The 27,029-nt window shown below is 46.5% G+C and overlaps 2 protein-coding genes and 1 long non-coding RNA gene across 5 annotated transcripts; 2 read left to right on the forward strand and 1 right to left on the reverse strand.

The window, feature by feature from the left end:
* The first annotated feature begins 1,238 nt into the window (after window positions 1-1,238).
* Window positions 1,239-6,782, forward strand: lamp3 (lysosome associated membrane protein 3). 2 transcript variants are annotated; one of them, XM_088622049.1, is made up of 6 exons: window positions 1,239-1,572; window positions 2,110-2,456; window positions 3,742-3,861; window positions 5,346-5,418; window positions 5,573-5,743; window positions 6,265-6,782. In XM_088622049.1, exons 1-6 carry the CDS (start codon window positions 1,539-1,541, stop codon window positions 6,402-6,404), a joined length of 885 nt encoding a protein of 294 aa, XP_088478175.1. In that variant the 5' UTR covers window positions 1,239-1,538; the 3' UTR covers window positions 6,405-6,782. The 2 variants fall into 2 exon arrangements, with proteins under 2 accessions (XP_088478175.1, XP_088478167.1); XM_088622041.1 differs by having other exon boundaries at window positions 1,242-1,572; window positions 5,567-5,743.
* Window positions 6,783-8,931: 2,149 nt separating this feature from the next.
* On the forward strand, window positions 8,932-26,379 carry mccc1 (methylcrotonyl-CoA carboxylase subunit). Its single transcript, XM_088622078.1, has 19 exons — window positions 8,932-9,205; window positions 9,768-9,811; window positions 10,043-10,182; window positions 10,576-10,671; window positions 12,081-12,202; window positions 12,579-12,726; window positions 13,398-13,519; window positions 14,287-14,398; window positions 14,500-14,581; window positions 14,975-15,102; window positions 15,677-15,860; window positions 16,541-16,650; window positions 18,603-18,819; window positions 20,295-20,381; window positions 22,466-22,515; window positions 23,780-23,917; window positions 24,385-24,492; window positions 25,279-25,350; window positions 25,892-26,379. Exons 1-19 carry the CDS (start codon window positions 9,147-9,149, stop codon window positions 26,021-26,023), a joined length of 2,151 nt encoding a protein of 716 aa, XP_088478204.1. The 5' UTR covers window positions 8,932-9,146; the 3' UTR covers window positions 26,024-26,379.
* LOC148677400 (uncharacterized) lies at window positions 10,868-21,716 on the reverse strand. 2 transcript variants are annotated; one of them, XR_015930838.1, is made up of 3 exons: window positions 21,279-21,716; window positions 20,245-20,418; window positions 10,868-15,123 (listed from the first exon to the last, which is right to left on the reverse strand). It is a non-coding gene; the product is annotated as an uncharacterized LOC148677400 (long non-coding RNA). The 2 variants fall into 2 exon arrangements; XR_015930835.1 differs by lacking the exon at window positions 10,868-15,123 and having other exon boundaries at window positions 19,820-20,418.
* Window positions 26,380-27,029: the final 650 nt, after the last annotated feature.

Below are 27,029 nucleotides of genomic sequence, written 5' to 3' on the forward strand. Positions count from 1 at the left end.
ATATTATCTTTTATCTCATTAACCAAAGACTACCATTCAGGCATTTCTTAAGGAATTCCAGAGCCTCTCCCTGTGGAGACTCTGCCAGCCCAGTAAAGGCACTCACGATCTCGGGTTCGAGCCCAGCCAATGTCACTAGTGTCACTGAGGGTGGGGGGAGATGATGCCCAGCAGCACAGCGCCCCCTGTGGCCTCTGTTAGTGGCACGTCTCTGCTCCAGTCTGCTCCGAACCTGCAGGACAGGCGACGTGTTTTAGCACAAGTGGCTGCAGGCAGGTGGGTCAGAGGAGTCTGCCTCCAGCTCCTCAGTCTCCCCTGAGACATGCCTGTTCCACACCGCATGTGTATGAAGGGGATTGGAATTTGTAGTAGCACGTTTTCTAATCATTGCATATATTCTTAATATTGATTGAACTAGTATTGATTCATACTAATATTGATTTGTTGTATATAGAAGAAAACAACCACAACGTTTCGGCTGTGGAGCCTTCTTCAGGCATGTACGTTTCGGGTTTCTACACACCTGAAAAAGGCTCCACAGCTGAAACATTGTGTTTCTTTTTTTCTCTTTCCACCAGGAATTAACCTTCACTTGTTCCTTTGCAGCCTATGCATGCTGACGCAGCTCCCTACTTAATGTGTTGTCTGATTAATGTTGTTTGATCATTTTTGTTATCATTATATCACTCTTATGTCCTGCAATACGTGTTTGTCCTTCTTCTGAGTTGCTCCTGCTTAGGCCTGGGGTTATATGAAAATTATATGAAAACTATATCATACCCATTCCTGTGCGAAGGCTCGGAAGATATTAGCTTGGCCTTGATGGAGCTACTTGGCGGGTAGCTGTATCAGAACATAGACATAAGGGCCTCATTAGAACCACTAGGAGGGAGGTAACTACCCATACAGGTTCAGATAAGGGACACCACGTTCTTCATCCCTGAGTCCCAGGGCTGCTGTAGTAACTTTCTTATTTGGTCTGAAGTTCCTGTCCTGGCCTCCGATCCTTACAAGTATAACAAGAACAATTGGTGAAATTTTCACCATAACCTTTGGTTTCAATTACTCTGTTGGTCTTAAATTAGTCATTTGGGTTGAGTATGTCATTTTAAATTTCCTGAAAATACTCCTACTACTACTACATCTACCCAACCAGTAGGAGTCCTACAGATACAATGCACTGTGATCATTACTAATCCTGTGACTGCAGGGTGGGGACCAGTAGGGGGATTGTTAAGCTGCGAAAAAATTAAAAAAGGCTCCTGCTCACTTGCCACCTTGCAACTAACTGATCTGACTCATTCTTCTTTCGCTACTAGTGACGCCACTGCTTCTCTGCAGAACTACTGCCACTCGTTGTAACATTATCGCAAGAGCAATGTTCAGGCAACCAGCTGAAACATCTGCGCTCCTCCTTCAGCACCACTTCCTAATTTTACTGTGAACCTTTCTCATAGCATCAAAGGCAGCACCTCTGCACCCTGCGCGCTGCGGGATCAAGGGCACGAGGAGATTCCAGGTGCTGGCCAGAGGTTGCAATGGAGCCTCTGCTACATGTCTTCATTATAGTGGGTGAGTCTGCAGGGGCTGCGCTGTTCAGGCACCTTTCCATCATTCTGCTGCATTGCTTGATTAGTACGGGGCATTTGAAAAGCAATGGCAAATTACACTCAGATCCACCACTTACGATTTACAGCTGTTTGTGATTACCGGGATACATAGAACTTTCTACACTGTGCTGGTGTTGCCGTTTTACAAAGTTACAAAGATATGTTTAAAAGGAATTGATATTTTTTACTTCACAGTGTGCTGCTGATTGTGGAATATTTCTGGACATACCTAGACTTTGTTTTGCCCTGCTTTATAATTAACTGTCAAAAGATAATGTTCTTTTACATATAAAAAATATTGATACTTTAGTTTAAGATTCCTTGGTTTCCATGTATTTTATGCATGCTTAGAAGTTTTTGTCACTTGGAGTACCATGAGAATTCAATGCTGTGCAGTTTGATTCAGAATGATAAGCTGCAGTAAAGAGACTGTTAATATCATGAAGACCTCTGCTCAGTCTTGTGTCATTTCGTGTAAAAGCTCTCTGTTTCTCCTCAGCTGTGTGTGCAGCACATGCTTGTGGATTCACACAGCAAGGAGACGTGCGGTCAGCTACAGGCCCCCTCCCCGCCCCCAGGCCAGCGGCAGGAAGTCGGCCCCCCTCGGAGGCTGCAGCCTCGGGGAGCCACACAGCTACTCGCTCGGCCGAGCAGGAAACGCCTCCAGCAGCCGGGCATCCCCCCGTCTCCAGCCAGAGCCCCATACCCCCCCTCTCCTCCGCGGGAGCCACTCTCAGCCCCCGCCCAGCCACACCCCTGACAGGCGACTACACCGTCACCGACAGCGAGCACCAAGTGTGCATTAAGGCACGCCTGGGAGCACAGTTCATGGTGAAAAAGAACAAGGTCTGTTGGGTGTTTCTCCTGCTATAGAGTTATATTCTCCTGATGTAGAGTAATGCTGCTATAGAGCTATACACCCCCATTACAGAGCTATATACTCCTACAGTATAGCTATACTCCCCTGCTAAAGAGCTATATACTCCTACTGTAGAGCTATACTCCCCTGCTGTAGAGCTATATACTCCTACTGTAGAGCTATACTCCCCTTCTGTAGAGCTATATACTCCTACTGTAGAGCTATACTCCCCTTCTGTAGAGCTATATACTCCTACTGTAGAGCTATACTCCCCTTCTGTAGAGCTATATACTCCTACTGTAGAGCTATACTCCCCTGCTGTAGAGCTATATACTCCTTCTGTAGAGCTATACTCCCCTTCTGTAGAGCTATATACTCCTTCTGTAGAGCTATACTCCCCTGCTGTAGAGCTATATACTCCTACTGTAGAGCTATACTCCCCTGCTGTAGAGCTATATACTCCTTCTGTAGAGCTATATACTCCTTCTGTAGAGCTATACTCCCCTGCTGTAGAGCTATATACTCCTTCTGTAGAGCTATACTCCCCTGCTGTAGAGCTGTATACTCTATGTACAGAGAGAAGTCAAAATGTAGCATGTCTGGAATCAAACTAACTACCCAACCAAATACAGTATGCAACGACCATGTCACTGTGCCACAGTCATCTACATAAATGGTTCTCAGACCCTTCCCTGGAGGGACCAAGTCTTACAGGTTTGCATTCCAGCACCTATCATTGTCTTAATCAGAGCAGTTTACAGGTCGTCCAGCTCTACTGGTGCTGGTTACTTGAAGAGACCTGCAGTGCCGAATGCTGACCTCTGGAACTGGATTAAGAAATCCTAGATTTAGAGAGACCCCTGAGGGAGACAAAATTCATGGTGGACAGAAGTGCTCGGTCAGAATATTCTCTTTGATGCTGTAGCAGGGCAGCCTACGATACTTCCCTTAAAGACGCGACGCTCTTGGGGAGACTGCCTGACCAGTGTGCACACAGGAGTGCATTGCTGTGCACACAGGGGCCTGTTAGAGAGTCACCTCCAGCCACAGAACACAACTCCTCTGTGTGGGAGGATGGGAGGAGAGATGATGGTGGAGAACCCTCATATTTCTAAAGTGTATAATAAATACACCCTTTTATACTATTTTGACAACACTATGGACTTACCATATCACCAGACAAACACAATTGTTTTGATTGAGTTATGGTTCTTATATTCAGCTGTGCCAATTATAATGCCAATTTCTTACACACAGTTCCTTGTTCCACAGAAAACTGCCTATTTTAACATCAGCCCCACCTCCACACAAGCACAAGGACAATGTGGGCAAAGCAAAGCCTGGCTCTTACTGAGCTTTAGTGAGGGCTTCGTTAATTTCACATTTGTCAAGGTAGGTGTTACCTTAATACCATTTGCAAGCAGTGTGTTATTAAGTTTCGTCATGCTTATACTTGATGCCAAAAAGCTCTCGATAAGAATCTGAGATTCTTGCCTGATGCAACACCAAAAGGATACTCTGATAGTGTGAGGATCTCTCTGAGCTCCTTGATGGTGAGAAGTGTTAGGTTCCAGGGCTGTCTTGCAGGCTCACTTGCATGTAGGGTTTCTGGTCAGAGTGACTCATGATCAAATTTGCGGTCTTTGAGATGGGTGAGAACAGAGGCTGTGGGTAAATGATAATCGGTTTCCCATCTGCTATCTGTGTGAAAGTGCGATTGAACTGGATTATCTTGATAATTGTGTGCTAATACACCCCAGTTTCCCTGCACTATCCTCCCAGCTTACCTGTACTATATGCAAGTAACCCCTTAGAAATGTGTACCATGGTAAATCATGGTTTTATTATACTGTGGTTAGTAAAGCACGGTTAAAATGTTAAATCCACATGAGAACAATGAAGACAAGAGAAGTTAAATCAAGAGAATCAGAATTTAGACTTAGACTAAATTGTACAGAATCAAATTATATAAATATGCAAAATAAAGGGAATTCTGAACATCTAAAGAACTATGCATATGTGATTATATAAAAATGAAGTATATAGATTTTGGATTGTTCACGACCGGCAGTCCTACATTCAAGATCGACTGACTATTGCATAAGAAACCTCATCAGTAAGAGCTGATCGGGCGCTGGTGATGAAGTGATTTAGCTTCTTTAAAAACCTGAAACTGAAAAGAGAAAAGCACAGAAAGGAGCCGATATGCCTCACTTTGAGAGAACAACGCCTTCATGCCATCAGTGTGTGAGGAGCTGGACTGAGTCAGCGCACTGTCTCACCAGCTAGCAATTTCTAACCAGGCAAGCTGGTCCCAGGAGACTCCACGATTGGGGACAGCACTAGGCATGGCTCTTTGTGGGAAGAGCTGAGTGTGATGGTCTGGGCATGACTAACTTGTCAGCAGAGAGCTCCACTTACAGTGACGGATACTAGCTGACTGTATGGCGCTTCACTGATCATATCCTGGGACGCCACTCACTGATTGGATCCCAGCTGAACATTTAAAGCTCAAAGACCTACAGGAGGAATGAGATGGAAAGGGACAGAAACCCACCAGACAGCATCTGCAAGGTTAAGCAGTGCAGATGTGCAGCTCGTATTGCTCCTGTTGGTGGAGCCTAGTAATTTCACAGCAGACCCCCAGCTGATAAGACACACTGACCTGGATAGTGATTTTTACCACTACAAAAAAGATTGTCATTTTCCTGATAACACTGGGAATTTATTGTGATTATCGGTTCTTCCTGGTGCTCAGTGTATTATGAGAGCTTTTTTCATTGTAAAACTTGAAACATTTTTTTTCCGTAGGGTTTGCAACCTGTTTTCTTAATTACTTGGATATATGAAATGAAATAGTCTGTGGTTTCTTGCAGGAAGGAAGTATTTCTTATGTTGATGAAATAAGAGCCAGTCTGCACCCAACAGCTACTTGTGTTTCATGCACAAGTGAGTATTTCTATTTAAAGATTTAGGAAAATAGAAAAACAATAGCAAAATCGCAAGATTACAATTGTTATGCAAATTAAGTAAGGAAATTCACTTTTCTTCCGTTTTTGGTTTTAAATACTCTTGTAAATTCACTGTAAACTGTCAGTTCCAGGTGAGGAATACACTGGTAAAATTGTCAATGTGAAGCTATTTAAAACCGCAGATGGACATGCCTATACATGCAACAGTCAGTATGAAGTCTTTCTAGCTGAGAATCTCAGCCTGAGGATTGTCAACACTCAGATGCAGGCATTTAACATCGCTAATGGGAGATTTGGACAAGGTAGGTCACACACTCTTTATTCTGTATTCACTCAAGCTCTTTTAAGTTTTTCATGTTTGTTATGTTTATTATATTAAAAGTTAATTCCTGGCAATGAACTTTTTTAGTTCAAAGCCTGCCTTCCTTCCAAGAGGTGAAAAAAAACAATTACAAGAAAAGATGTATCTCAAAGCTCATTCTATTTTCATTGCGATGTCAAGAGAACAGTTTCTCAGTGCCATCGGTCTGTTGGAGTAACACCTCCAGGAGACCCGCCAGCAGTGGAGTCAAGTCCCCATCAGAGACGAATCACTGTGATTGTGCTGATTCTGCTGCTCCAGCTGTTGGCTGAAAGCATATCTCAAGCCCCCTGTACCCCCCACTTCACAGTGATGCCTTTTCAGCAACACCCACGGGTACTGTAGTAACACATACACCCCCAGCCCTGGGAAAAGGATCCATGTTAGTGCTTTTGAGCCATGCCACTGCTCTTGTACAAGGTGCAAGCTCTGTTGATTGACAGGCTGCTCTTCTGCTTCCAGAGGAAGAGTGCTCCGCTGACTGGAAAAGAAGAACGATTCCCATCATCTTGGTGGCCACTGTGGTTGGGCTGAGCCTGATTGTCATTCTGTCCTGCTTGATTATTCGGGAACATGACCGAGGGCGCTATGAAAGGATTTAATATATACTATCCAAAATTCTTAATATTCCAAAAAGGCTAAAGACATAATATATGAAATTGTAAACTTACTTTTTTAATTTGATTTCCATTCTTCTAATAGGCACTCTAACTGCCTACCTGTGCTATTACCACTGAGTTTGAACTTGAACTTTATTGCCATATGTAACCAGTACATGTACTGGTACAATGGAATTCTTACTTACAGAAAGTCTCTTGATTGTAAAAAGTGTAAAAACACAAAGTGCAGACAGTGCATCAAGACAATATACAAACAAACAGTAGACAATGTTCAAGCAAAAAAGTAAACAGTTTGAATGTAAACAATGCAGACATGTAACCAATGACTGGAGATGTGCAATAAATAAGAAATCATAATGAGGTAGATGGTGTAGGTGTGGTCCGTGGGGCATGGCCTAATGTGTTCGCCAATCGCACTGCTTGTGGGTAGAAGCTGTTGAAAAACCTGGTGGCAAGTGTCTGTATGCTCTTGTATCTCTTGCCTGAGGGCAGTGGGGAGAAGAGCTCATGCCCGGGGTGGTGACTGTCCTCTGTGATGGCCAGAAATCTGCCATGGCAGCGGTCCTCGTAGAGCTGTTTAACCGATGATCTTCTGGGCCACATTCACCATTCTCTGCAGTGCCTTTCTCTCTCGAGAAGAGGTGTTGCCATACATGGTGATCCCGTTGGTGAGAACGCTCTCAATGGTGCAGCAGTAGAAGTTCACCAGTACAGGTACTGGCATCCCCCATCACTTGAGGCACCTCAAGAAATCAAGGTGTTGCTGAGCCTTCTTCATGATAGTCGGTGTTCACAGTCCAGGTTAGATCTTGAGAGATGTGAATTCCCAAACACCTAAAGCTGGTGACTGTTTCCACTTCTGTTCCATCAATAGTGAGTGGGCTGTGAGTGTGTGGCCTGTGTCTCCGCACATCCACTATAAGCTCTTTCATTTTATTTATGTTCAAGTCCAGGTTATTGCTATGACACCACCCAAGCAGCTGTACGACTTCATCTCTGTAAGTGGACTCATCATCATCTCTGATCAGGCCTATTATAGTGGTGTCATCTGCAAACTTAATGATGCGGTTGTTGCTGTGTCTTGCTGTGCAGTTGTGAGTGAACAGGGAGTACAACCTTGGACTCAGACAGCAACCTTGTGGGGTTCCAGTGCTCAGGGTGAGTGGTTTTGATGTTTTATTACCTATCCACACCACCTGTGGTCTCTCGATTAGGAAGTCCAGCAGCCAGATGCAGACGGAGTTGCACAGACCTAATCCCCTGAGCTTTGTCACCAGTTGACTGGGTATGATGGAATTGAATGCTGTCCCTGACTAGCACCTGTCATCTAGATTCTGGGACAGCTGGTGAACTAGTTAAGTTTGTGGATGAAACAAATTAGGAGATTTAGTGAATGCAGTGAAATTCAAAAAGATTTAGATAAAAATCACAAGTGCCAACACCTGGTTAACACTTATTAACATTACCAGAAAACGTTTAATGAAGACAAGCGAGGTTTTGCATGCGAGTCATAAAAACAAACCATTAAATACAAAATGAGAAACTGAGCTAGAAGTAACTTCTTATGAAAAAGAATTGGGTGTTTATGTTGACACATCAATTACATCTTCTGATGTGCAGAGGAAATAAAGAGGTAAACAAAATGTTAGGCTATACAGTCAAAAGAGAAGGATTACTATCAAGGGGTTATCTTAAGATTGTGCAATGCACTAGTTGGGGCTTATTTGGAATATTGCATAAAATTTCAATCACTGTATCATAGGCACAATGTTAGTGCTCTGGATTCAGTACAGAGAAGACAAACCAGATACATTCAAGGTTTAAGAGAATGTCCTACACTGACAAGCTGGAGGAACTGGACCTTTTCTTCTTGAACAGAGGAGACTATGAGGGGAACCAACACCATTATTCAGAATCCTCAAAGGCACTGCCTTCTACAGAATGAGCAGTGAGCCACACACCAGAGGACACAAGTGGAAAATTATGTAGAAGTGCACTGCTTTACACAAAGGATTGTGGGAGTATGGAATAAGCAGCTCGCCCAAGTGGCCAAGTTTAAATGGATACCTTGTTTGATACATCTAGATCATCATATCAAGTAACTATTGGCAGCCAAACGGGCTAATGGCCTCATCCATAACTGCGTCTTTATTGCGTCCCCTGTGTATTATCCCCATAAAATAAAACTTTATCAGCGGGTGCTCTGGACACCAGTAAAGAATGAGTTGCCTCCGCTCATTTTTTTTTCATTTGTCTTCTAATAAAAATAATAGTTCATTCCCAGTGACGGTCAGGGAGCCTCGGTTTGTTTTTCTGTTCTGTACGTCGGTACCTTTCCGTCTTCGTGAAGGACTTGAGAAGGCACTCATGCCCCCCCCCCTTCCCCCCTCACTGCAGACACACGTGTGTCCTACATGACTCACACGTCACGCCCCTCCATGTCCTCCACTGTCATTGGTGGGCAGAGCCTGCACCTTTCTACGGGTCCACCGGAGAGACAAACTTCACAGAACTACAGAATTACACAGTATAAACGCCTCATCTAGCACGGTGGCGTGTGCTATTTGACCAGACTAAGGTGTACGGCATGCGTGATTCATACGTCTTTGAAAATGGAACGGCAGACCTGAAATAAATCACGAATGAGTAACACTTCGAATTTGGCGAAGCACGTATTTGCCGTCAGGGTGTGCGGTGCCTGGTAGCTCTAGTGACAGTATAAACATGGCGACTCTCCTATTGAGAGTGCAGATTTACCAAGGTGTCAGAGCAGTTTTGCAACAGTAAGTGAGGCTCATTGCTTTAGTGAGTCATATAGTGAAGCAACGGTTGTTTATTGGGAAGGTGCATGTGTAATCTTTGTGTATAAATTTAGTGCATTGTATTTGCCTGAAAATCTAAGTCTCCCCATAAAATACTGTACTTCTATCTGCTTTGAAATTCATGTCAGGTCGATACTACATACGCGGTTATCATCACTACTTGTTTGGACATAAAGTTCGTTCAGCAATAAAAAGTATGAACTTTAATCTTATTCATTAACCGGGAGAAATAATATTTGATTAAATCAATACCAATAAGTTACAGAAGCAATTTGCATTTATTTTTGGGTTTCGGAATATATTGTCTAGCAACAGTAATTGTGCTGTAATTATTGATTATTTTTCATTGGAAGAAAGTTGATACTTACATTGTCCTTGAAATATATTTACATATGAGCACACTGGATATTTTGGAAATAAAGATTCAGTGTTTACCCAGGTGGGGCTGCTCAGTCTAAATGCATTTTCAAGCTCCTTGCAGAAGTAATCAGCTCTCTGTAATCAGCTGTCTCTTCCTCACCAGGAAATGGATATGGACCGCGAGCCCCAGGAGGTGTTCATCTCTCGGTAAGGATCCAGGATTGTGTGTCATGGTATACCCTCTCACACACCTCAGGGGCTGGAGCTGAGCATTGACAGACCTGATCCATTTTACTGGGACTGGTGTTTCAGTTGATGAAGCTGAGCTGTGTAAGGCAGCACTAATGTTGCCTTCTCCTCGGTCTGGTGTGGGTTGGGGCGCAGGGCTGTGTGCCCTTCTGCAGTCTCGGCTTTGCTAACGGCTGCTCTTTGGTGCAGGGAGGGTCAGGGTGGAGAAGATCCTCATCGCCAACAGGGGGGAGATCGCCTGCCGCGTGATGCGCACAGCTAAGAGGATGGGCCTGCAGTCTGTGGCCGTGTACAGCGACGCCGACCGACACGCGATGCACGTGGCCATGGTGAGAGAGGGGCTGTCGGCTCCCAGCGCACGACAGCACTTACAGTAACCACAGCTGTGCGCGGTTCAGTGTCCGAGTGCTAGTTCACTCCGGGATAGTCTGATTCCATCCAGTTTGCATTCAGTTATGAGAAGCAAAAAGGCAGTGTCTTCCATGTTGTAACTGAGTATGTCTGCCCATGAAGGTTTATTCACAGTAAGGTACAATGATGAGCTTGGAGGATACAGGGTCTGGTGCTGGTTTCTGTAAAATCTGGAGCGGCGCGGATTGCCGTGCAGGTGGGGCTGGGCTGGGCTCCGCTTGACGTGTTTAAAATAATATAACAGCAATGTTTTGCAGGGCCTGCTGGAAGTATTTTAATATGCATGTGGTTTAATGTTTAATTCATTCCAGGCAGATGAAGCTTATCACATTGGTCCGGCTGCATCCCAGCAGAGTTATTTATCCATGGAAAAGGTCATCGATGTTGCCAGGAAGTGTGGCGCCCAGGTACAGTCTGATCCAAACGATTTAGAACGGAGGTCGTCCGTATGCCTTCGAGATGCTGGGAACAAATGGGCACACATCGAAAGGAGGAAGATTCGTGTCGTTAAAGGGTGAAGTGCAACAATTTAAATTTTGGGGTTAGAAAGACTCAGTATTGAGGAGTGCATTTCAACCCGCAATAAAAGTAAAATACACACAGTAACTTTTAATACCTTTTAATAATCACAAAATCGATAAAAAATTTCCAAGGATGCTGCAGGGCCATATTCTGTGATTCAGAACGGAGCAACAAAAATTCCGGTGACGTTAAGCGGCCCTATTAAATTGTAAACGAGCAGGCTTGTGAATACATCTCTTTTATTCCAATAGAAATATTGCTCTCAATTTCAAGACGGTTTTACAGACAAATACTACTTATATGTTAACTCTTCCTGCTGAACACGTTGGAACATTTCTGCGGTGAAGTGTCTATACTGATTCACTAGACCGTCACATTACATCAGTCATGACAGTGACTAGTGAGCGGGAAGGGCCGATTCAAGTCACAATTCGAGGGAACTCTCGCTCCTGCCTGTGGCCAGACTGGGGGTGTGAGCAAACATGGAGACTTACAGTAGTTTTATAAAGTTCACTGTTTTATGCTCAGTTTGAAATCTGTAAAAATTTTCTACACTGTCAATGACTTTATTTGGTTAACAAGATTTAATAACCGGTCTGAGTAGTTGGGACTGCAGGTCCCCTTTAACCTCCTTTGAACTTTGATATCCAGTATCTGATGCTGCACAGAGCAGAGGCGTACAAGGTTTGTGACCTTGAGGTTTGTTAGTTCCTGTGGATAATGGGAACAGGATACCTGTAAGTGTCCCTGTATTAACCTGGATCCACGGGGACACAACAGAACTTTCGCCAGCAGTGCGCTGTGGAGGAGTTTGGCCCCTCCTCCACTGGAGGGTCCGGGCGGCCGACCTCTCTGCTGTGGGGTAGACTGGGGCGCTGTGGTGTACGGCTGGACCTCAGGGTAGAGCTGAGAGCGGGGGAGTTCGGTTTAAACGCAGAGGCTTGTTGTCAGCGTGCAGGTGAACATGAAACACTGACGCTTCTGCACTGCAGTCCTGGGCTTAGTGCCACAGCAGGAGCAGGAGGAGGAGGAGGATACTGCCAGAAGAGAGGAGAGTTCCGACGAGCTGATGTCTGCGTCTGTAAAGATAAACTGTTCCTTCAGAGCCCTGTGTTTGTTTGTTCAAGGCCCCAAGGCCCTGACAGAAAGTCTCAGGAATGCACTTGAGAAGTAGTCTGATAAGCACTGTGGATAGTGGCATGGCACAGCTTGTGTTCTTCGTCAGAGAGACTTCTAAGTTTTGGGCGTCGGAAGAATTTTTTCACTCCTCATGGCTGGAGTTGTGTGTTTCTAGGCTATCCACCCAGGCTATGGTTTCCTGTCGGAAAACACGGAGTTTGCAGAACTGTGCAAACAAGAAGGCATCATTTTCATTGGGCCTCCATCTTCAGCCATACGGGACATGGGGATTAAAAGGTCTGCGTCATTTTCTAAAGTTTATTTCATGAAAAATACTCCAGCACTGCTGGCAAGTTTTATGTCTGTCACATGTGTAGCATACTTCTCCATCACCACTCTGCTGTGCCCACAGTATTGCAGGAGAATTCGACACCAGATTCACCTTTATAACAGACTCCTTTACTCAGTTAGCTCTGTCATGAGAACCGACATTCTGGTGCCTGTAATTTTGTTTTCATTGTCATTTGTACTGATAAAGTACATACTGTACAGTAGCAGTCATGCTTTTTCAGGACTATGGTAGGTCCTGAAGACCTTGGAATTTTTCTTATTTCTTTTCAATGTGCTTGGTCAGAAGAGGTATTTTTTTAGCAGCCTTTGGTTTGTTTTACAGCACTTCAAAACACATTATGTCAGCGGCAGGGGTGCCCATCATTGAAGGGTACCATGGTGAGGACCAATCAGATGAGAGGCTGCTGTCTGAGGCGGCCAAGATTGGCTACCCCGTGATGATCAAGGCGGTGCGGGGGGGAGGCGGGAAGGTCAGTATCCACCATATGGGTCAGCTAGGAAACAGGAACCGGGAATTATCTCCGAGTTCAATGTTTTAGTACATTTTTTTCACATTTTCTGTCACCGAGCCACAAGTTTTGCTTGGAAGGTTGTTAGGGTACTCTTTTAAAACAAATATTTGTTCATGATTAATTCCTGCTGAGAGAATTAGAATGGATTAACGTGAATGCGGGTTGATTTTGGTGAGCAGTCAACAGGAGCTCGACATGGAAAAACGTGCGGTCTTCTGGGGCTGATCTGTATCTGTTTTCTGGCTGCGTGTGCTGTAAGATCCAGCCAGCAGCCGTGGATTTTATTTGCAATAGTTTGAGACAGAAATGGGTTTATATACGGTGCAGTACATATACAGTATAGGGTGCACTGTAGTGAGTGCAGTGGGCACCAGTTCTGTGGTCCTGTATTTGAATCTGGCTCTGTCTGTGTGGAGTTTGCATGTTCCTCCTGCGGTTGTGTGGGTCTTCTCTTCAGAGTTCTCTGATTTCTTTCCACGATCCAAGGACAAGCTTAAAGGCTTCGGATCACCACAACCCCAAAGGGATATGATGATTCCAAGACATGAATGTACATATCCTGTGGTGTGTATATGTCACCTAGGGTGCTCTTCCTGAGTTAATGACTGCTCTGTAACTGCTCTGTGCAGGGGATGCGTATCGCTCGAACAGAAGCTGACTTTCGCGACCAGCTAGAATCTGCGCGGCGGGAAGCCCGGAAATCTTTTAACGACGATGTCATGCTAGTCGAGAAATTCGTGGAAAACCCCAGGTATGTTTTTCAAATGTCTGTCCGTCTTTGTCATTTACCATGTACAGTATAGGGGAGCGCTCTGTGTTGCTGTAGCAGTTTAGTACAGAGGAAACCTGGTCACAGTGCCCTCTGCTGTAAGGCTGCTGAACTGCATCTAGCTGAGGCAAGAGGAGAAAAGCATGTTCTGCAAAGGAACAAGTAATAGGTTTATTCCGTGCTGAAAAGAGAAGAGAGAAAACACAACGTTTTGGCTGTGAAGCCTTTTTCAGGTGTGAGAAGGACAGGGCAGACAGCAAAGATTAAATAGCACAGAAGAACACAAGCTGGGAGAGGGGAGGAGGCAGGAGGGGCAGAGGCCACTCAGGAAGTGCAAAGTGCAGAAGGGTGAAGAAAGGTATGAAGTCAAAACCTGCATGAGAATAGAGAAGGTTACATGAAAACAAGTCTGTCATGGAGAGAAGGAGGATGGTGTGAACCTAGTTTAAGGATGCATTTCGTTTCTGTTGTTTCTTTGAAAAGCATGTTCTCCTTGCAAGGGGGTTTGTTCTTCTGGGAACCTCTGAAGTTTCAGAAAACAGAGTTTGAAACCCAGTGGTGCCGATGTAATGGAAAACGCATAGGGGCAAGTGGAGCCACCTGCTTTGACAGTTGGACAGTGTTCTTGCTCCTCGATGGTGGGGGGTGGAGGGGGCAGAGACCAGGTTCTCTGCAGAAGGACACTGATTCCTTACACAGAAATCCTCAACTCCCTGAGCCGAAGGACTGTGCCCTCTGCTCTCCCGCAGGCACGTGGAAGTTCAGGTGTTCGGGGACCAGCAAGGAGACGCTGTCTACCTGTTCGAGAGGGACTGCAGCGTGCAGAGGAGGCACCAGAAGATCATCGAAGAGGCGCCTGGGGTACAGTCTCTTCTGGGTTGCTTGCTGTCGGGGGCGCAGGGGAGCGGGGGGTGTGAGACTCTCTCTGACAACTGGCCTGTATTCTGCTCGTGTGCCCGCAGCCGGGAATCAGCCCGGAGGTCAGGAGGAAGCTGGGCGAGGCAGCAGTGCGAGCTGCCAAAGCGGTCAGTTACGTGGGCGCAGGTGAGCACAGGTGTTCGATCCGATTGGCCCAGCAGGCTGCTGTAGCTGTCATGCAAGGGAAGCACTTCTACCCGACTCCCCACTGTTCCCTCACTCCTCACTCCTGCCTGCTGACGCCTCACTCTTCCCTCACTCCTCTCTCCTGCCTGCTGACGCCTCACTCCTCACTCCTGCCTGACACTTCACCTGTAAGCAGGTGTGGCATCAGCCTCCAGCACAGCCCCACACTGAGTACCAGCGCTGCCAAAGGGAGCTCAGAGCTCGTCACGCTAGCTGATGAAAGTAATGATGCCTCTTGCAGAAAACACCAGAAGATTTCCACACGCTGTTTGTTTTGGAATTGTGGTACCTGTTGCTGTTTAATGCAGCACGTGCTCTGAAACTCCTTCTTAGGGACGGTGGAGTTCATCATGGACTCTCAGCACAACTTCTACTTCATGGAGATGAACACACGGCTGCAGGTGGAGCACCCGGTGACGGAGATGATCACGGGGACTGACCTGGTGGAGTGGCAGCTCAGGGTGAGAGAGACGGCCGCCATGCTGCAGAGGGGACATGGAGTAAACGGGTCGATCAGGATGGGGTCGGTTTGCCTTCATAGAGCCAGGAAAGGCGATGCCATGGATGCTTCTCCTGCATCATATTCTCATAAGATGCCTCAGTTCCTTTTGAAGTCCATGTGGCACTAAAACCGATTTCAACTAAACTGACAAAGTGACCACAAGAGGGCGTAACCCTCCCATAGTCAATTCAATTCAAGGTGCTTTATCAGCATGACCGATGGGTACAATCAGTGTTGCCAAAGCAAATAAAAATAAGAAAATTAACATGAAACATGAAAATGAACAAAACAAAAAATAAAAGTAAAATAAAATTGACAGACATAGTCACACACTCAGATTTGGCAAAGTCTTGCAACACAATGTGAGCTCATAGGTCTACAGCGCAATTGTGATGAAACAGCAGTTGTTTCAGACGATGGAGGTGAGGTGTTTTCACAGTTCGCAGCTCGATTTCTCTCTTTAAGGGCTTAAAGGCCCCCAGTGAGGCTTCCTGTCGCGCTGACGGGGGTCTCGTCTCTGTCTCGGCGCTCAGGTGGCAGCTGGGGAGGCGCTGCCCTTGAAGCAGGAGGAAATCGCTCTGAGGGGCCACTCGTTCGAAGCCCGGATTTATGCCGAGGACCCGAACAACGACTTCCTCCCGGGGGCCGGGCCTCTGCTGCACCTGTCCACTCCCCGCGCCGACGCGCTCACGCGGATCGAGACGGGCGTGAGGCAAGGTAGGGGCCCAGAGAAAACGCTGGCGCCGGACGCAGCTGGGCTACGAGCTGTGAGGCGGCTGGAAGACCACTGCTGCACCTTCGTCTCACCTTCACTTTTACAACAAAGAGAACAGGAGGTTCCTCCAGCAGCCCCTTGCCTTTCTCCCAGGACTCCAAGCGGTGCACATCCAGGGTGACATCCTGATGCTAAGAAAAATTCAAGCGGCCATCCCAGACGGGCCTGGGAATGTCGAAGAGTGTATCCCATCTCTGTCCTGTGGTTTTCAATCTGGAATTGCGCTTCAGTGTTTTCAGTGCCCTGTTCCCTGTAGATCCATACCGCAGTGCTGTCTGATTTATGCACTACGGTAATAACATCATCATCATAATAATAATAATAATAATAATAATAATAATAATTGCTTACACTTATATAGCGCTTTTCTGGGCATTCCACTTAAAGCGCTTTACAGGTAATGGAGAATACTCAGGAACCTAATAATTAGGGTTACATTATTAATTTTTGGATAGCTGTGAGGCACCTTTTCTTTGCAAGACAGCATCAGTATTATTATGCATTTCAGTGCAGATTTGTATGAGCCCTTTTCGTTTTTTGTGTGGTGTTGTTTTTTGTTTGTGGTTTGGGAGGAAACGAGTTCGACTGGCACTAACCTTGTTAACCAACTCTTGCCCACCAGGTGATGAGGTCTCTGTGCACTACGATCCCATGATTGCGAAGTTAGTTGTGTGGGGAGAGGACCGCTCTGCTGCCCTGAAGAAGCTGCGATACTGTCTGCGTCAGTACAATGTAAGAGAGCAATAAGGGGGAAAGGGGTGGTCAGATGTGTAACGCAGACGGAAGAATCCAGGTTAAACTTGATCAGGAGAAGAGCAGCAGCAGGCGTTCCAGGGCCGAGGGAGATGAATTCTGAGCACACACTGGAGGAGCAGAAACAGATGTGCAAGATGAGATCTGAGGGAGGTCTTCAGAATTTTAAAGGGAGTAGAAACAGTTGATTGCTGAGGGTTATTCCAAGTTCAGTTGACAGAGCACTGGAACATACGTGCACACTTATTGGAAGTCAGGTTTTCCATGTCTGTAAATGTGGGAACGCGTTTACAGACAGGTTATCATCAGAGGATATAAGGGATTACCGGACATGCGGTGGCAGACCCCAGGCTTGCCAGTGTGGCCCAGCTGCTGAGTTTGCAGGACAGTGCTGAGCCCTGATGGGCTGACTGGCCCATTGACATCATTAATGTTGCTTAATGTGCTGGTGTGAAACACATTTCTACTGGGGATTTCTACAAGGATAAACTAGCTTGCATACAGTTTAAAACACTGTATTTTACTTGGAGAACCCCGAAATGAACAAATTTTTAATGTTGCACAGTCCTGCTCTCATAGAGATGGGCTTGTACTGTATGTTATCCAACAACCACACATAGCAGCATCCTCAAGTGCCAGACTCAGGTGCTGATATTTGTACCAGGGGCACAGAGAGTCTGTCTGGATCTTTATTCTTGTTTTAGTATCACACTGTTAGTTTAAGGTCTTCTTAGGTTAACAAGTAAACTTTGATTTTACAGGAGATTATGTTTCAATTATTTCACAGTGCATCACAGTGTTTCTTGCATGTATTCATAAAATCTAGTTATAATGTGGGGTAACGTGATTTACAGCTTTGAATAATGAAACAATGGCTCTGTGGATGCTTGACTGAGACAAGCACCTGAGTAACGATTTGTAATAGATGTGACTAATCTGTCTGATACGGCGGCATTCAGTAATGTCTGTCTCAGTCACGTCGTATTGCAGGACATGGTGGAAAACCTAAAAAGGCAACAACTAATTGATAAAGTCAGCTTCACATTTTCATTCAACAGCTTAATTGCTTTCCTGTTATAATAATAATAATAATAATTGCTTACACTTATATAGCGCTTTTCTGGACACTCCACTCAAAGCGCTTTACAGGTAATGGGGACTCCCCTCCACCACCATCAATGTGCAGCATCCACCTGGATGAATGTACTCCTGAGGTCACTGGTTGCATTGACGGAAAACCAAAAGGGTGAAGTTGTTTAATAAAAAAAGTGGATTAACTACTTATGTTAATTTACGTATGCCTCTAAAGAAGGCTTTTCATACTGGTGTAGCTGTAGTCTTATCCCTGAGAAACAGGGGAGGCTCCTGGCAGATCTGTGGAGAGTCCTCTCAGGACACTGCGTGCTGTTCCTGCTTCGCCCTGAGGTAGTGAGAAAAAAGACGCCCCTGCAGAAGCATCACGAGAGCTGGAGGGGAAGTTAGCTATAGAAACCAGGGAGTCGGCTTCAGCCACATGGCTGGGTAGCTTGTTCCACACTCCCAAAACCCTTTGAGTAAAGAATTACACCCGCTCTTGCTTTTAATGGCACAGAGTTTCTACCTTACTTACACTGTAATTCATCAGTCCTGCCAATCAAGCCCTTTAAACATGTCTTGCATCATTAGAAACATGAATAAGTCAAAAACGTTTTGACTTTAAAAAATGCACTTTTGCCAAGTAACACTTAGAAAATCTTTCGTGGAGCTCACAGTCACATTCCAGATTTCTGGAATTCGGGGACAATTGTTGCTAGAGCCACTGACCTGTGGCTGCTGTCTGTAGAGAATAGTTACAGTCCCTGAGACTGTCGCTCTGGCTGCAGGGAGGTCTGGTTGTACAGAGGAGTGTGTTTGCACCCATGTCAGGTGTGGTGTCGCTGTGTGTGTGTCAGATTGTAGGTCTCAGCACCAACATCGACTTCCTGCTGAGCCTGTCGGGACACCCGGAGTTTGAGGCGGGACACGTGCACACCAGTTTCATCTCCCAGCACCACAGCCAGCTGTTCCCGGCCCCCAGCGCCCCCTGCAGGACGGCACTGTGTCAGGCTGCCCTGGCGCTGATCCTGCGTGAGAGGGAGCTCACTGACCACTTCAGAGGCCACTCCAGTGGTAAGGCCTGGCCTGGGATTTTTACACTATTACACTCATTATAGGGTTAACCGCGATATCAGGACGCCTCAGTATGAAAATAAATTAATAATAATTGCTTATACTTATATAGTGCTTTTCTGAACACTCCACTCAAAGCGCTTTACAGGTAATGGGGATCCCCTCCACCACCACCAGTGTGCAGCCCCACCTGGATGATGTGACAGCAGCCATAGTGCGCCAGTATGCTTCCCACACACCAGCTCTCAGTGGGAGGGAAAGCAGAGTGATGTGGCCAGTTCAGAGATGGGGATTATTAGGAGGCCACGACTGGTAAAGGCCAGGGGGAAATTTGGCCAGGACGTTGGAATTATACCCCTACTCTTTTCGAGAAACACCCTGGGACTGTTAATGACCACAGAGAGTCAGGACCTCAGCGTCCCTGTCACTATACTGGGGCATAAGGACCCACAGAGATTGCAGGGTGAGCGCCCCCTACTGGCCCCACTAACACCTCTTCCTGCAGGAGCCTTGGGTTTCCCGGGAGTCTCCCAACCAGGTACTGGTCAGGCTCACCCTGCTGAGCTCCAGTGGGCTGCCAGCTGTGAGCTGCAGGATGATATAGGTGGGAGAAATGACCCCCTCATCAGCAGTCAGTGCAAGGCTGGCCCGAGGAGCCCGAGACGAACGTCCACCCACCCCCTTTCCTGGGCAGCCCAGTCCTCGGATCCCCACGGCACTGCCCTTGTGTGGACCCCAGCTGACCGCGGACGATCTGCGGGGGGAACAAGATGGGATTGGGCAGCAGATACTTCAGCTCTTCCTGCTGTGTGCAGAGGCCCCAGATGTTACACTGTGGATATTCTTGCTGTTGTGCCCAGTGAGAGCAGCATTGACCCGAGTGGCTCAGAATAAGAGCTGTCGGTGTTCTGCTGAACTAGTTCTCCAGGACAAAATACTCTCGAAATAGAAGTAAATCTATGAAGTAATTAAAATGAGGGTACGACCTCATACACCTAGGTTATTTGTCAAGCAAGGGACTTTATTTTTAAAATAAATTTTGTTAGAGGTTTAAGGTTGTGGTGAACACAAGAAAAGTTACAAATGAGAGGAGCCATTTGGCCCATCTAGCTCGTTGGGTGGTTAGTAGCTAATTGATGCCGGTGTCTCATCCAGCTGTTTCTTGATACCAGGGTGTCGGCTTCAGCCACCTGGCTGGGAATCTTGTTCCACACTCCCACAACCCTTTGAGTAAAGAAGTGCCGCCCGTTCTTGCTTTAAATGGCACAGAGTTTCCACAAATTCATCAGTCCTGCCAATCTAGCCTTTTGAATATGACTTGCATCATCAGAAAGATCGATAAGTCAAAAACATTACATTTAAACATGCACTTTTGTTGGGTAACACTTTTGTTGGGTAACGTTTATTTAAGATTTCTTATATTACGTTAATAATTCAGAAGTGCCTGATTCCTGGGTTTGTGATTCCTGTTGCAGACCCTCACTCCCCGTTTGCCTCCAGCAGTGGAAATCGAGTGAACATTCTGCACACCCGGAACCTGACGCTGCTGCAGGGAGAAAGCAGTAAGTGTCCAATCCCAGACGGTCAAGACTTGCACACCTAGGGCAACAGCAAACGGTGATCACGACAGGGTGAAGGAGAGAGTAAGTCAGCGGTGCTCTTGTCACGACAGGGTGAAGGAGAGAGTGAGTCAGCGGTGCTCTTGTCACGACAGGGTGAAGGAGAGAGCGAGTCCGCGGTGCTCTTGTCACGACGGTAAAGGAGAGAGCGAGTCAGCGGTGCTCTTGTCACGACAGGGTGAAGGAGAGAGCGAGTCCGCGGTGCTCTTGTCATGACAGGGTGAAGGAGAGAGTGAGTCAGCGGTGCTCTTGTCACGACAGGGTGAAGGAGAGAGCGAGTCCGCGGTGCTCTTGTCACGACAGGGTGAAGGAGAGAGTGAGTCCGCGGTGCTCTTGTCACGACAGGGTGAAGGAGAGAGTGAGTCAGCGGTGCTCTTGTCATGACAGGGTGAAGGAGAGAGTGAGTCAGCGGTGCTCTTGTCACGACAGGGTGAAGGAGAGAGTGAGTCAGCGGTGCTCTTGTCACGACAGGGTGAAGGAGAGCATATCAACATTTCTAAGTATCCATTAAAAATAATTTTGAAAAATGGATGAAAAGGTGGGCTAATATATTTGCAGCACAACTGAAAATGGAATTGCTAAATTTGTTCCTAGACACAATCTTCAAATGTATTCATATCCTGTAAATATCCTAACCAACCAAATTAATCAGAAGTCCCGGGTGACTGTGGTGTCCATTATCAAGGTGTCCAAAGCTAACGAGAAGGTTTCTTCCACATTTGAATGAGGAAGTAACATTTTGCTGAAATTTAATGTCAGTAAAGTGATTTAGGAGGCTAACTCACACTCAAGGACAACAATTGAAAATCTTTAAAAGCTTTGCATGAAACATAAACTCACCTTTGGTGTGATTAGCACAGAAGGCAGAAGCTTGTGCTGGAAAAGAATGCGAACCCTTCAGTGAATAGAAATCGCTCTGTTCTGTTTAGAGGTGTTTGCATTCTCTGATCCTCATGTCCTTGTTAGAAGTGATGGCAAGATGGCTTCCAGAATTTACCCAGGCTTTTTTTTTTCCCAAAAACCGATGCTTCTGTCAAGGAGTTCAGATGTGTTCTTTGTGGATTTTATAGAAGATTAGTACTACAGTACAAAGCCAGGATCAAGTTTAATATGCATAAAGTTACGAGAGTGAGCTGAAAGTAACAGATCGCAAACACAGGCCTCACAACCATGAAATCTGCAAGAAGCAGTGGGCAGTATCCCTGCCAATAGTTAACGAACCTATTAAAAAGTTACAGGAAGTGCCTCTTTGAGGTTACCAAAGCCAAAGGAGGAAATAACAAAATGCTGATGCCATGGTGTGAAAAGCTGTAACATTCTATATTTAGAAATACACATATTCTGTTTACACAGACAAAATTGAAAGTCGGGCACATGTTTAGATGTTGATTGTATTTGTACTGAAAAGTACTTAATGTAATCACAATTTAGTTGCTGTTCCTCAAGGGTATGAATGAATTTGAAGATTACTGTAAATGCTGACCTGTATAAATGCAGTTGCCTCATAGAGATTAAATCTCTGTTTTAGTCATGGATATTAAACAAATAAGTGGGAGAAGAATATTTTCAGGAAACTGGCGGAACATCTTGCAGGCAGTCGCCGATCATCTCTCCAACCCTGATCAGTCTGCCACGCACTGCTGGAACGAGCAGGTGTGAGAGCTCATGACTCCGGAAGGCACAAATGCACAGTCATTTGTCATCGGGATGAACTGAGATTATATCAGCAGTAATAAAGTGACATTCTTATTTGTCACTGCTTGAATAATGGCAGCAACTTTCGTTTAAATTGCCTACTAATTCACATTCATTATGAGCTCTGGCAGACTCTGAAATCATTTTGATAGATTTGCCTAAGTTTTCCCCAAGGTCAAAACACATCTGAGATTTGTGTAAAACGCGGGGCAGAGAAGCAGACAGGGTGTGGAGTTGGTGATTTGCCGCAGTACAGATTTTAGGGCTGGTGAACTCATCCTGGACTTTGGAAAAAATCTAATTAAACTTTTATTGCTTATTGCTTTTTCTAGAGGTGGAGATAGCTGTTACTTACAATCCCGACCGAACTTACAGCATGGAGGTAAATCTTTTTACATTTTGGCCTTTTGCCTACAAGTCTAGTTTGAATGTTCAGTCTACATATTCAAACCAGCTTTGCTCTGGGGACTGACAGTGGTTTCTCCTTTTTGTTATGTTTGTGAAACCATAACCATTGCCAGCAGCCATATCACCCTGCAACTCACAACTGGCAGCCCACTGATGCTAAGGTGTGAGCCTGGCCAGTACCTGGATGGGAGACTCTTAGGAAAAGCTTAGGTTGCTGCTGGAAGAGGTGTTAGTGGGGCCAGTAGGGGGCACTCACCCTGTGGTCTGTGTGGGTCCTAATGCCCCAATATAGTGACGGGGACGCTGAGGTCCTGACTCTGTGTGGTCATTAAAAATCACAGGGTGTCTCTCGAAAAGAGTAGGGGTTTTACCCCGGCATCCTGGCCAGATTTCCCGTTGGCCCTTACCGATCAAGGCCTCCTAATGGCTTCATCACTCTGCTCTCCTCCCCACTGAGAGATGGTCATCCAGGTGGGGCTGCTCATTGGTGGTAGTGGAGGGGAAAAGCGCTTCAGTGGGGTGTCCACACAAGCCCTGTACTGTATAAGTGTAAGGAATGATTATAATTATTATTATAACCCAAACCCTAACTCCTTGGTTTAAATCTTTGCAGCCTGTGATTCTTCTCCCTCTTTCTCTCATTACACAGTTTCCTAAAACCAGCCCAGTCTTTTCTTTTTCGTTTACACTTGGAGTATAGAACACGCGTGCGGGTGAGATTGCAGTGTTTCAGGTAGAGATTAGTCTAAGTGCACTGGAGTCTTATTGCAATGCACATACAGGACCTCAGCGATACTGCATTGCAAGTAATAGAATGGAAGTGCTCAGATTTGCATGCTTTTGCTTCATTCTGCTTGCGTGCGAAACAAGGAAGAACCTAGGTGACCTTACAAAATGGCTCAGGTGTTAGATACCATAAACCACCCTACATGGGGCCACTGTCTCTCTTGTAATTCAGACGTGCATGTGTACAGAAGATCCTTGAAAATAAGAAAAATAGTGGTTTAGTTGTCAAACCTGTGTTCCACATGTCAGGAGTGCACCTTAGTGAGAGTCTCCTGAATGCACACTACTTTCCTATAGAAAATGCTTTGTTGACATAATGCCCAAGCCATTCATAAACGCCAGAACAGGAACACTGTGGCCCTATATATAAACTGACAAAGACAGCGTCTGTGTGGCAGTAAGAGTGTCTGTGTTTCCAGGACTGATTCCTCCCTCTGTCCTTTCTTGTGCAGATCGGCGGACAGGTGTTCCAGGTGTCCGGCGATGTGATCAGGGAAGAAGATGCTTCTTACCTCAGATGCTCTGTCAATGGGGTCGTGTCCAGGCCCAAGCTGGTCTTCCTGGGTGACACTGTGCACCTCTTCTCCATGGTAACGAGTGCTGATTGGGATGGACAGACACTGACAGATAGACAGGGGCTTGTCTCCATAGGAACAGCAGCTCCTCTTGCCTGCTGGTAGGTGAGGCCCTGCTGCGTAGCTGCATACTCAGCCTCATCATGAGAGCAGCGCAGACTTGGTTTCTTTAAGGCAGGTTCCTGTGGCTCAGTAGCACCAGTTTTTTATTGAGTATTTAAACCGCTTGCAGGCAGGTCTCTGCACTCATCTACTGTTGATGTGACAGGAGGTTGCCCAGTTCTTTGCTAGGCTTTGCTTCATTGTGTGGCTCACCTGACCGCAGCCCTTCCTGCCTGTCTGTGCTTCTCCAGTGGGACGTGTGTCTTGGCTGTGAGTAGAAGCCAGACGAGGAGTCTTGGGGTGACCCTGCCCATGCGGTGCTCCCCCGATTGCAGCACGCGCGAGTCTCACCGCGCCCCGGCGCTTGTTCTTGTTCCTAGGAGGGCAGCGCGCAGGTGTCCGCACCCGTGCCGAAGTTCCTGGCGGGAGTTGGCGGGTCAGCAGTTCAGGCTGGAGCTGTGGCCCCCATGACGGGGACGATCGAAAAGGTTTGTCCGCGCCCCCCCCGCTGCTCCAGATCAGAACTCTGCATTCTTCGTGAGCTTTACCCATTCTTGCATTTGTGGCGCAGAGTGACCATTTGTAATAACGCGTGTTCAAACTCGCCAAACGTTCCTGCTCTTTTGACATTTCCAGGTGGTTTGGAGACATGGGCCAGAGCTGAAGGTCCTCACAGCGTGGGCTCCAGACCTGACAGCGTCTCTTCCACAGCTCCCCTGCAGAGCAGCTTTATTTTTGTTGCGAAACAGGAGAAAATTTATTGTGATTCTAGGGTCATTATAGAGAAACTACACTGTGTTGCAGACGTGCAGAAATTTCCTGTTAGTGCTCCTACACACATATAAGATGCCCAATAGTGGTTTAATACTGTTTTGAATAAGAAATGAGAAGTAGCTTTTTTTTACGTCCCCACATATGCAAAGAAACTTGGCCACATCCGTTCATAGTAAAGGCTAAGAGAAAGACAAGGCCATCTGGGCTGTCTAGTCAGGCAGTTTGTAGCTAATTTACCCAGCAACCTCACAGGCAGAAAGAAACCATGGTATCGCCTTCAACAACATGGCCTGCAGGGTAAAGACCAGTCTCCTGTCCTGGGTTCAAATGCACATTCCTGTGTCTTCTGGTTCATTTCTTAGCTCTTATCTCAGGTGTAGCCTGTTATTTCAGATGGTGGAGATGAAACAGTTGGAGTGGAAAGATGAAAGCAGTACTAAAGGAGGAGGGCGGATCGGTCGTCCTCCTCCTGTGAGGCTGATTTCTTCTCTTTCTCACAGGTTCTTGTTAAAGTGGGGGACAGAGTACGCGTTGGGGATCCCTTGGTAGTCATGCTTGCCATGAAAATGGAGGTGAGCTCATGCTTTGATCAAATCTTTTATTTCAGCTATAGGTAATAAGAAAAGAGTATTGTTAATAACATTATAGCAGATTTATAATCTTAATAAGACTTGAAATTATTAGTGTAATGTAAAGTCAAGTACAGCGTTTGCCAAACAATGTCTTGTGCACCCCTGCATCCACCCAGCCATGCTGTTTGCAGTAATTCTCAGACAGAACCAGGGGAAAGAGGGGCTGTAATCGCTGTGCTTCTTGTCTTGTTACTCAATTAAGAGCATAAGGTTGTAAAAGAGAGGAGGGGGCCACTCGGCCTATCAAGCAACCCTTGCAAACCCGCCGATGGGTGGAAGCTTGTAAGTTTAAATTGAAAACATTTTTGGGGTTTTTATTTATTCTGAGCTGGACTTGGTGACCAGCAGCTTCCAGGGTTTGATTTACAATCCCCTGGGAGGCCAGGCAGTGAATTTGTACTGGCGCGGTCACTCGGCTGTTTTGGAGGCCTTTGTGCTTCGGTCTAAATGATGGGTTTTTTTTCCTCTCTCCTTCCTGCAGCACACCATCAGAGCGCCTAAAGACGGAGTGATCAAACGAGTTTTCTTCAAGGAAGGCGCCACAGCCAACAGGCAGGCCGCGCTGGTGGAACTGGAGGAAGACAAGGAGCAGGAAGCAGGCAGTGAAGAATAAGCTATGAAATGCCCTGCGTGTGTGTGCGTGCGTGCGTGCGTGCGTGCGTGCGTGCGTGCGTGCGTGCGTGCGTGCGTGCGTGCGTGCGTGTGTGTGTGCGCGTGTGCGCGTGTGTGTGTGTGGGCGAATGAGTGCATACAGGTGCACGAGTGTGTGTGTGTGTGCAGGGAAAACAGGACAAAGTCAAAGCCTGTGGTGGCAAATACTTGGTGAGACAGTAACTGTACTAATACATGTTGAAAATGTCAGCTAGCTCTGTACGTCACCTGTCAGGGGAGAAACAATGAACATAGAAAAAGTTTTTTGTACCAGTTTCCTTTAAACACCTTGAACAACATTAAAAAGAAAAACTCCTCCCCGTCGTCTGTATCATCTGTTGTGAGGGCACATCCTCGGTGGTGCGTCGCCCTTGATGTCCCGCTGCCGTATCCGTGGGAACCAGACTTCGTTCACTGTGGCGCACCTTGTTGCACCGCGTCTCCGTCTCCCGTGGTGCCCAGTGCAGTCGTGTGCCGAGGGACCTTTCTCTTGAAAGTTACGGCCAAAAACTCGTGAGCGAGTTGTGCTCCCTTACAAACCCGCCACCAGGCTGAAGGCAGGTGGCCTTTTGCTCTGCCTGGTTGAGGGCAGTCGGCCAAGAATCGCGTAGCTAACGCACACGCGGGGCAGGGAGGTCTTGTTGCCCCCTCTCCCGAGGGACAGGCTGTGTTCAGGGCTGTGGCCGGTCAGGCCCTGTAGAGCGGAAGGCCTGGGTTAGCCCCCACCTGAGCCCTCACCTGTGTCTGCTGGACTGCGGGCGTGCAGCACACACAGGCCGGGAGACAGACAGACTCCAGCTCCTCCCCCGGGCTGAATCCCTGGACAGCGCTCTTCCGTGTGGAGTCTACCAGACCGTGCTCAAAGCTCAGCACTTTCCCAGGTGTGTGGAGTCTGGGGACGAGGGGGATGTTTTAGTTCAGTTTTCCTCAGAGGAAGGATGATGGACTGGAATCAGGTTCTTTGTCCA

Source organism: Lepisosteus platostomus, chromosome 2, assembly GCF_059453375.1.
Source record: "Lepisosteus platostomus isolate fLepPlt1 chromosome 2, fLepPlt1.hap1, whole genome shotgun sequence".
Lineage (NCBI taxonomy): Eukaryota > Metazoa > Chordata > Actinopteri > Semionotiformes > Lepisosteidae > Lepisosteus > Lepisosteus platostomus.

Coding starts and splice junctions, on each gene's coding strand:
- lamp3 (XM_088622041.1), top strand. CDS start 1,539: ATGGAGCCTCTGCTACATGTCTTCATTATAGTGG. Junction 2,457..3,741: donor TCATGGTGAAAAAGAACAAG/GTCTGTTGGGTG, acceptor CTTGTTCCACAG/AAAACTGCCTATTTTAACAT. Junction 5,744..6,264: donor TAATGGGAGATTTGGACAAG/GTAGGTCACACA, acceptor TTCTGCTTCCAG/AGGAAGAGTGCTCCGCTGAC.
- mccc1 (XM_088622078.1), top strand. CDS start 9,147: ATGGCGACTCTCCTATTGAGAGTGCAGATTTACCAAGGTGTCAGAGCA. Junction 14,399..14,499: donor TCATCGAAGAGGCGCCTGGG/GTACAGTCTCTT, acceptor GTGTGCCCGCAG/CCGGGAATCAGCCCGGAGGT. Junction 24,493..25,278: donor TGACGGGGACGATCGAAAAG/GTTTGTCCGCGC, acceptor TCTTTCTCACAG/GTTCTTGTTAAAGTGGGGGA.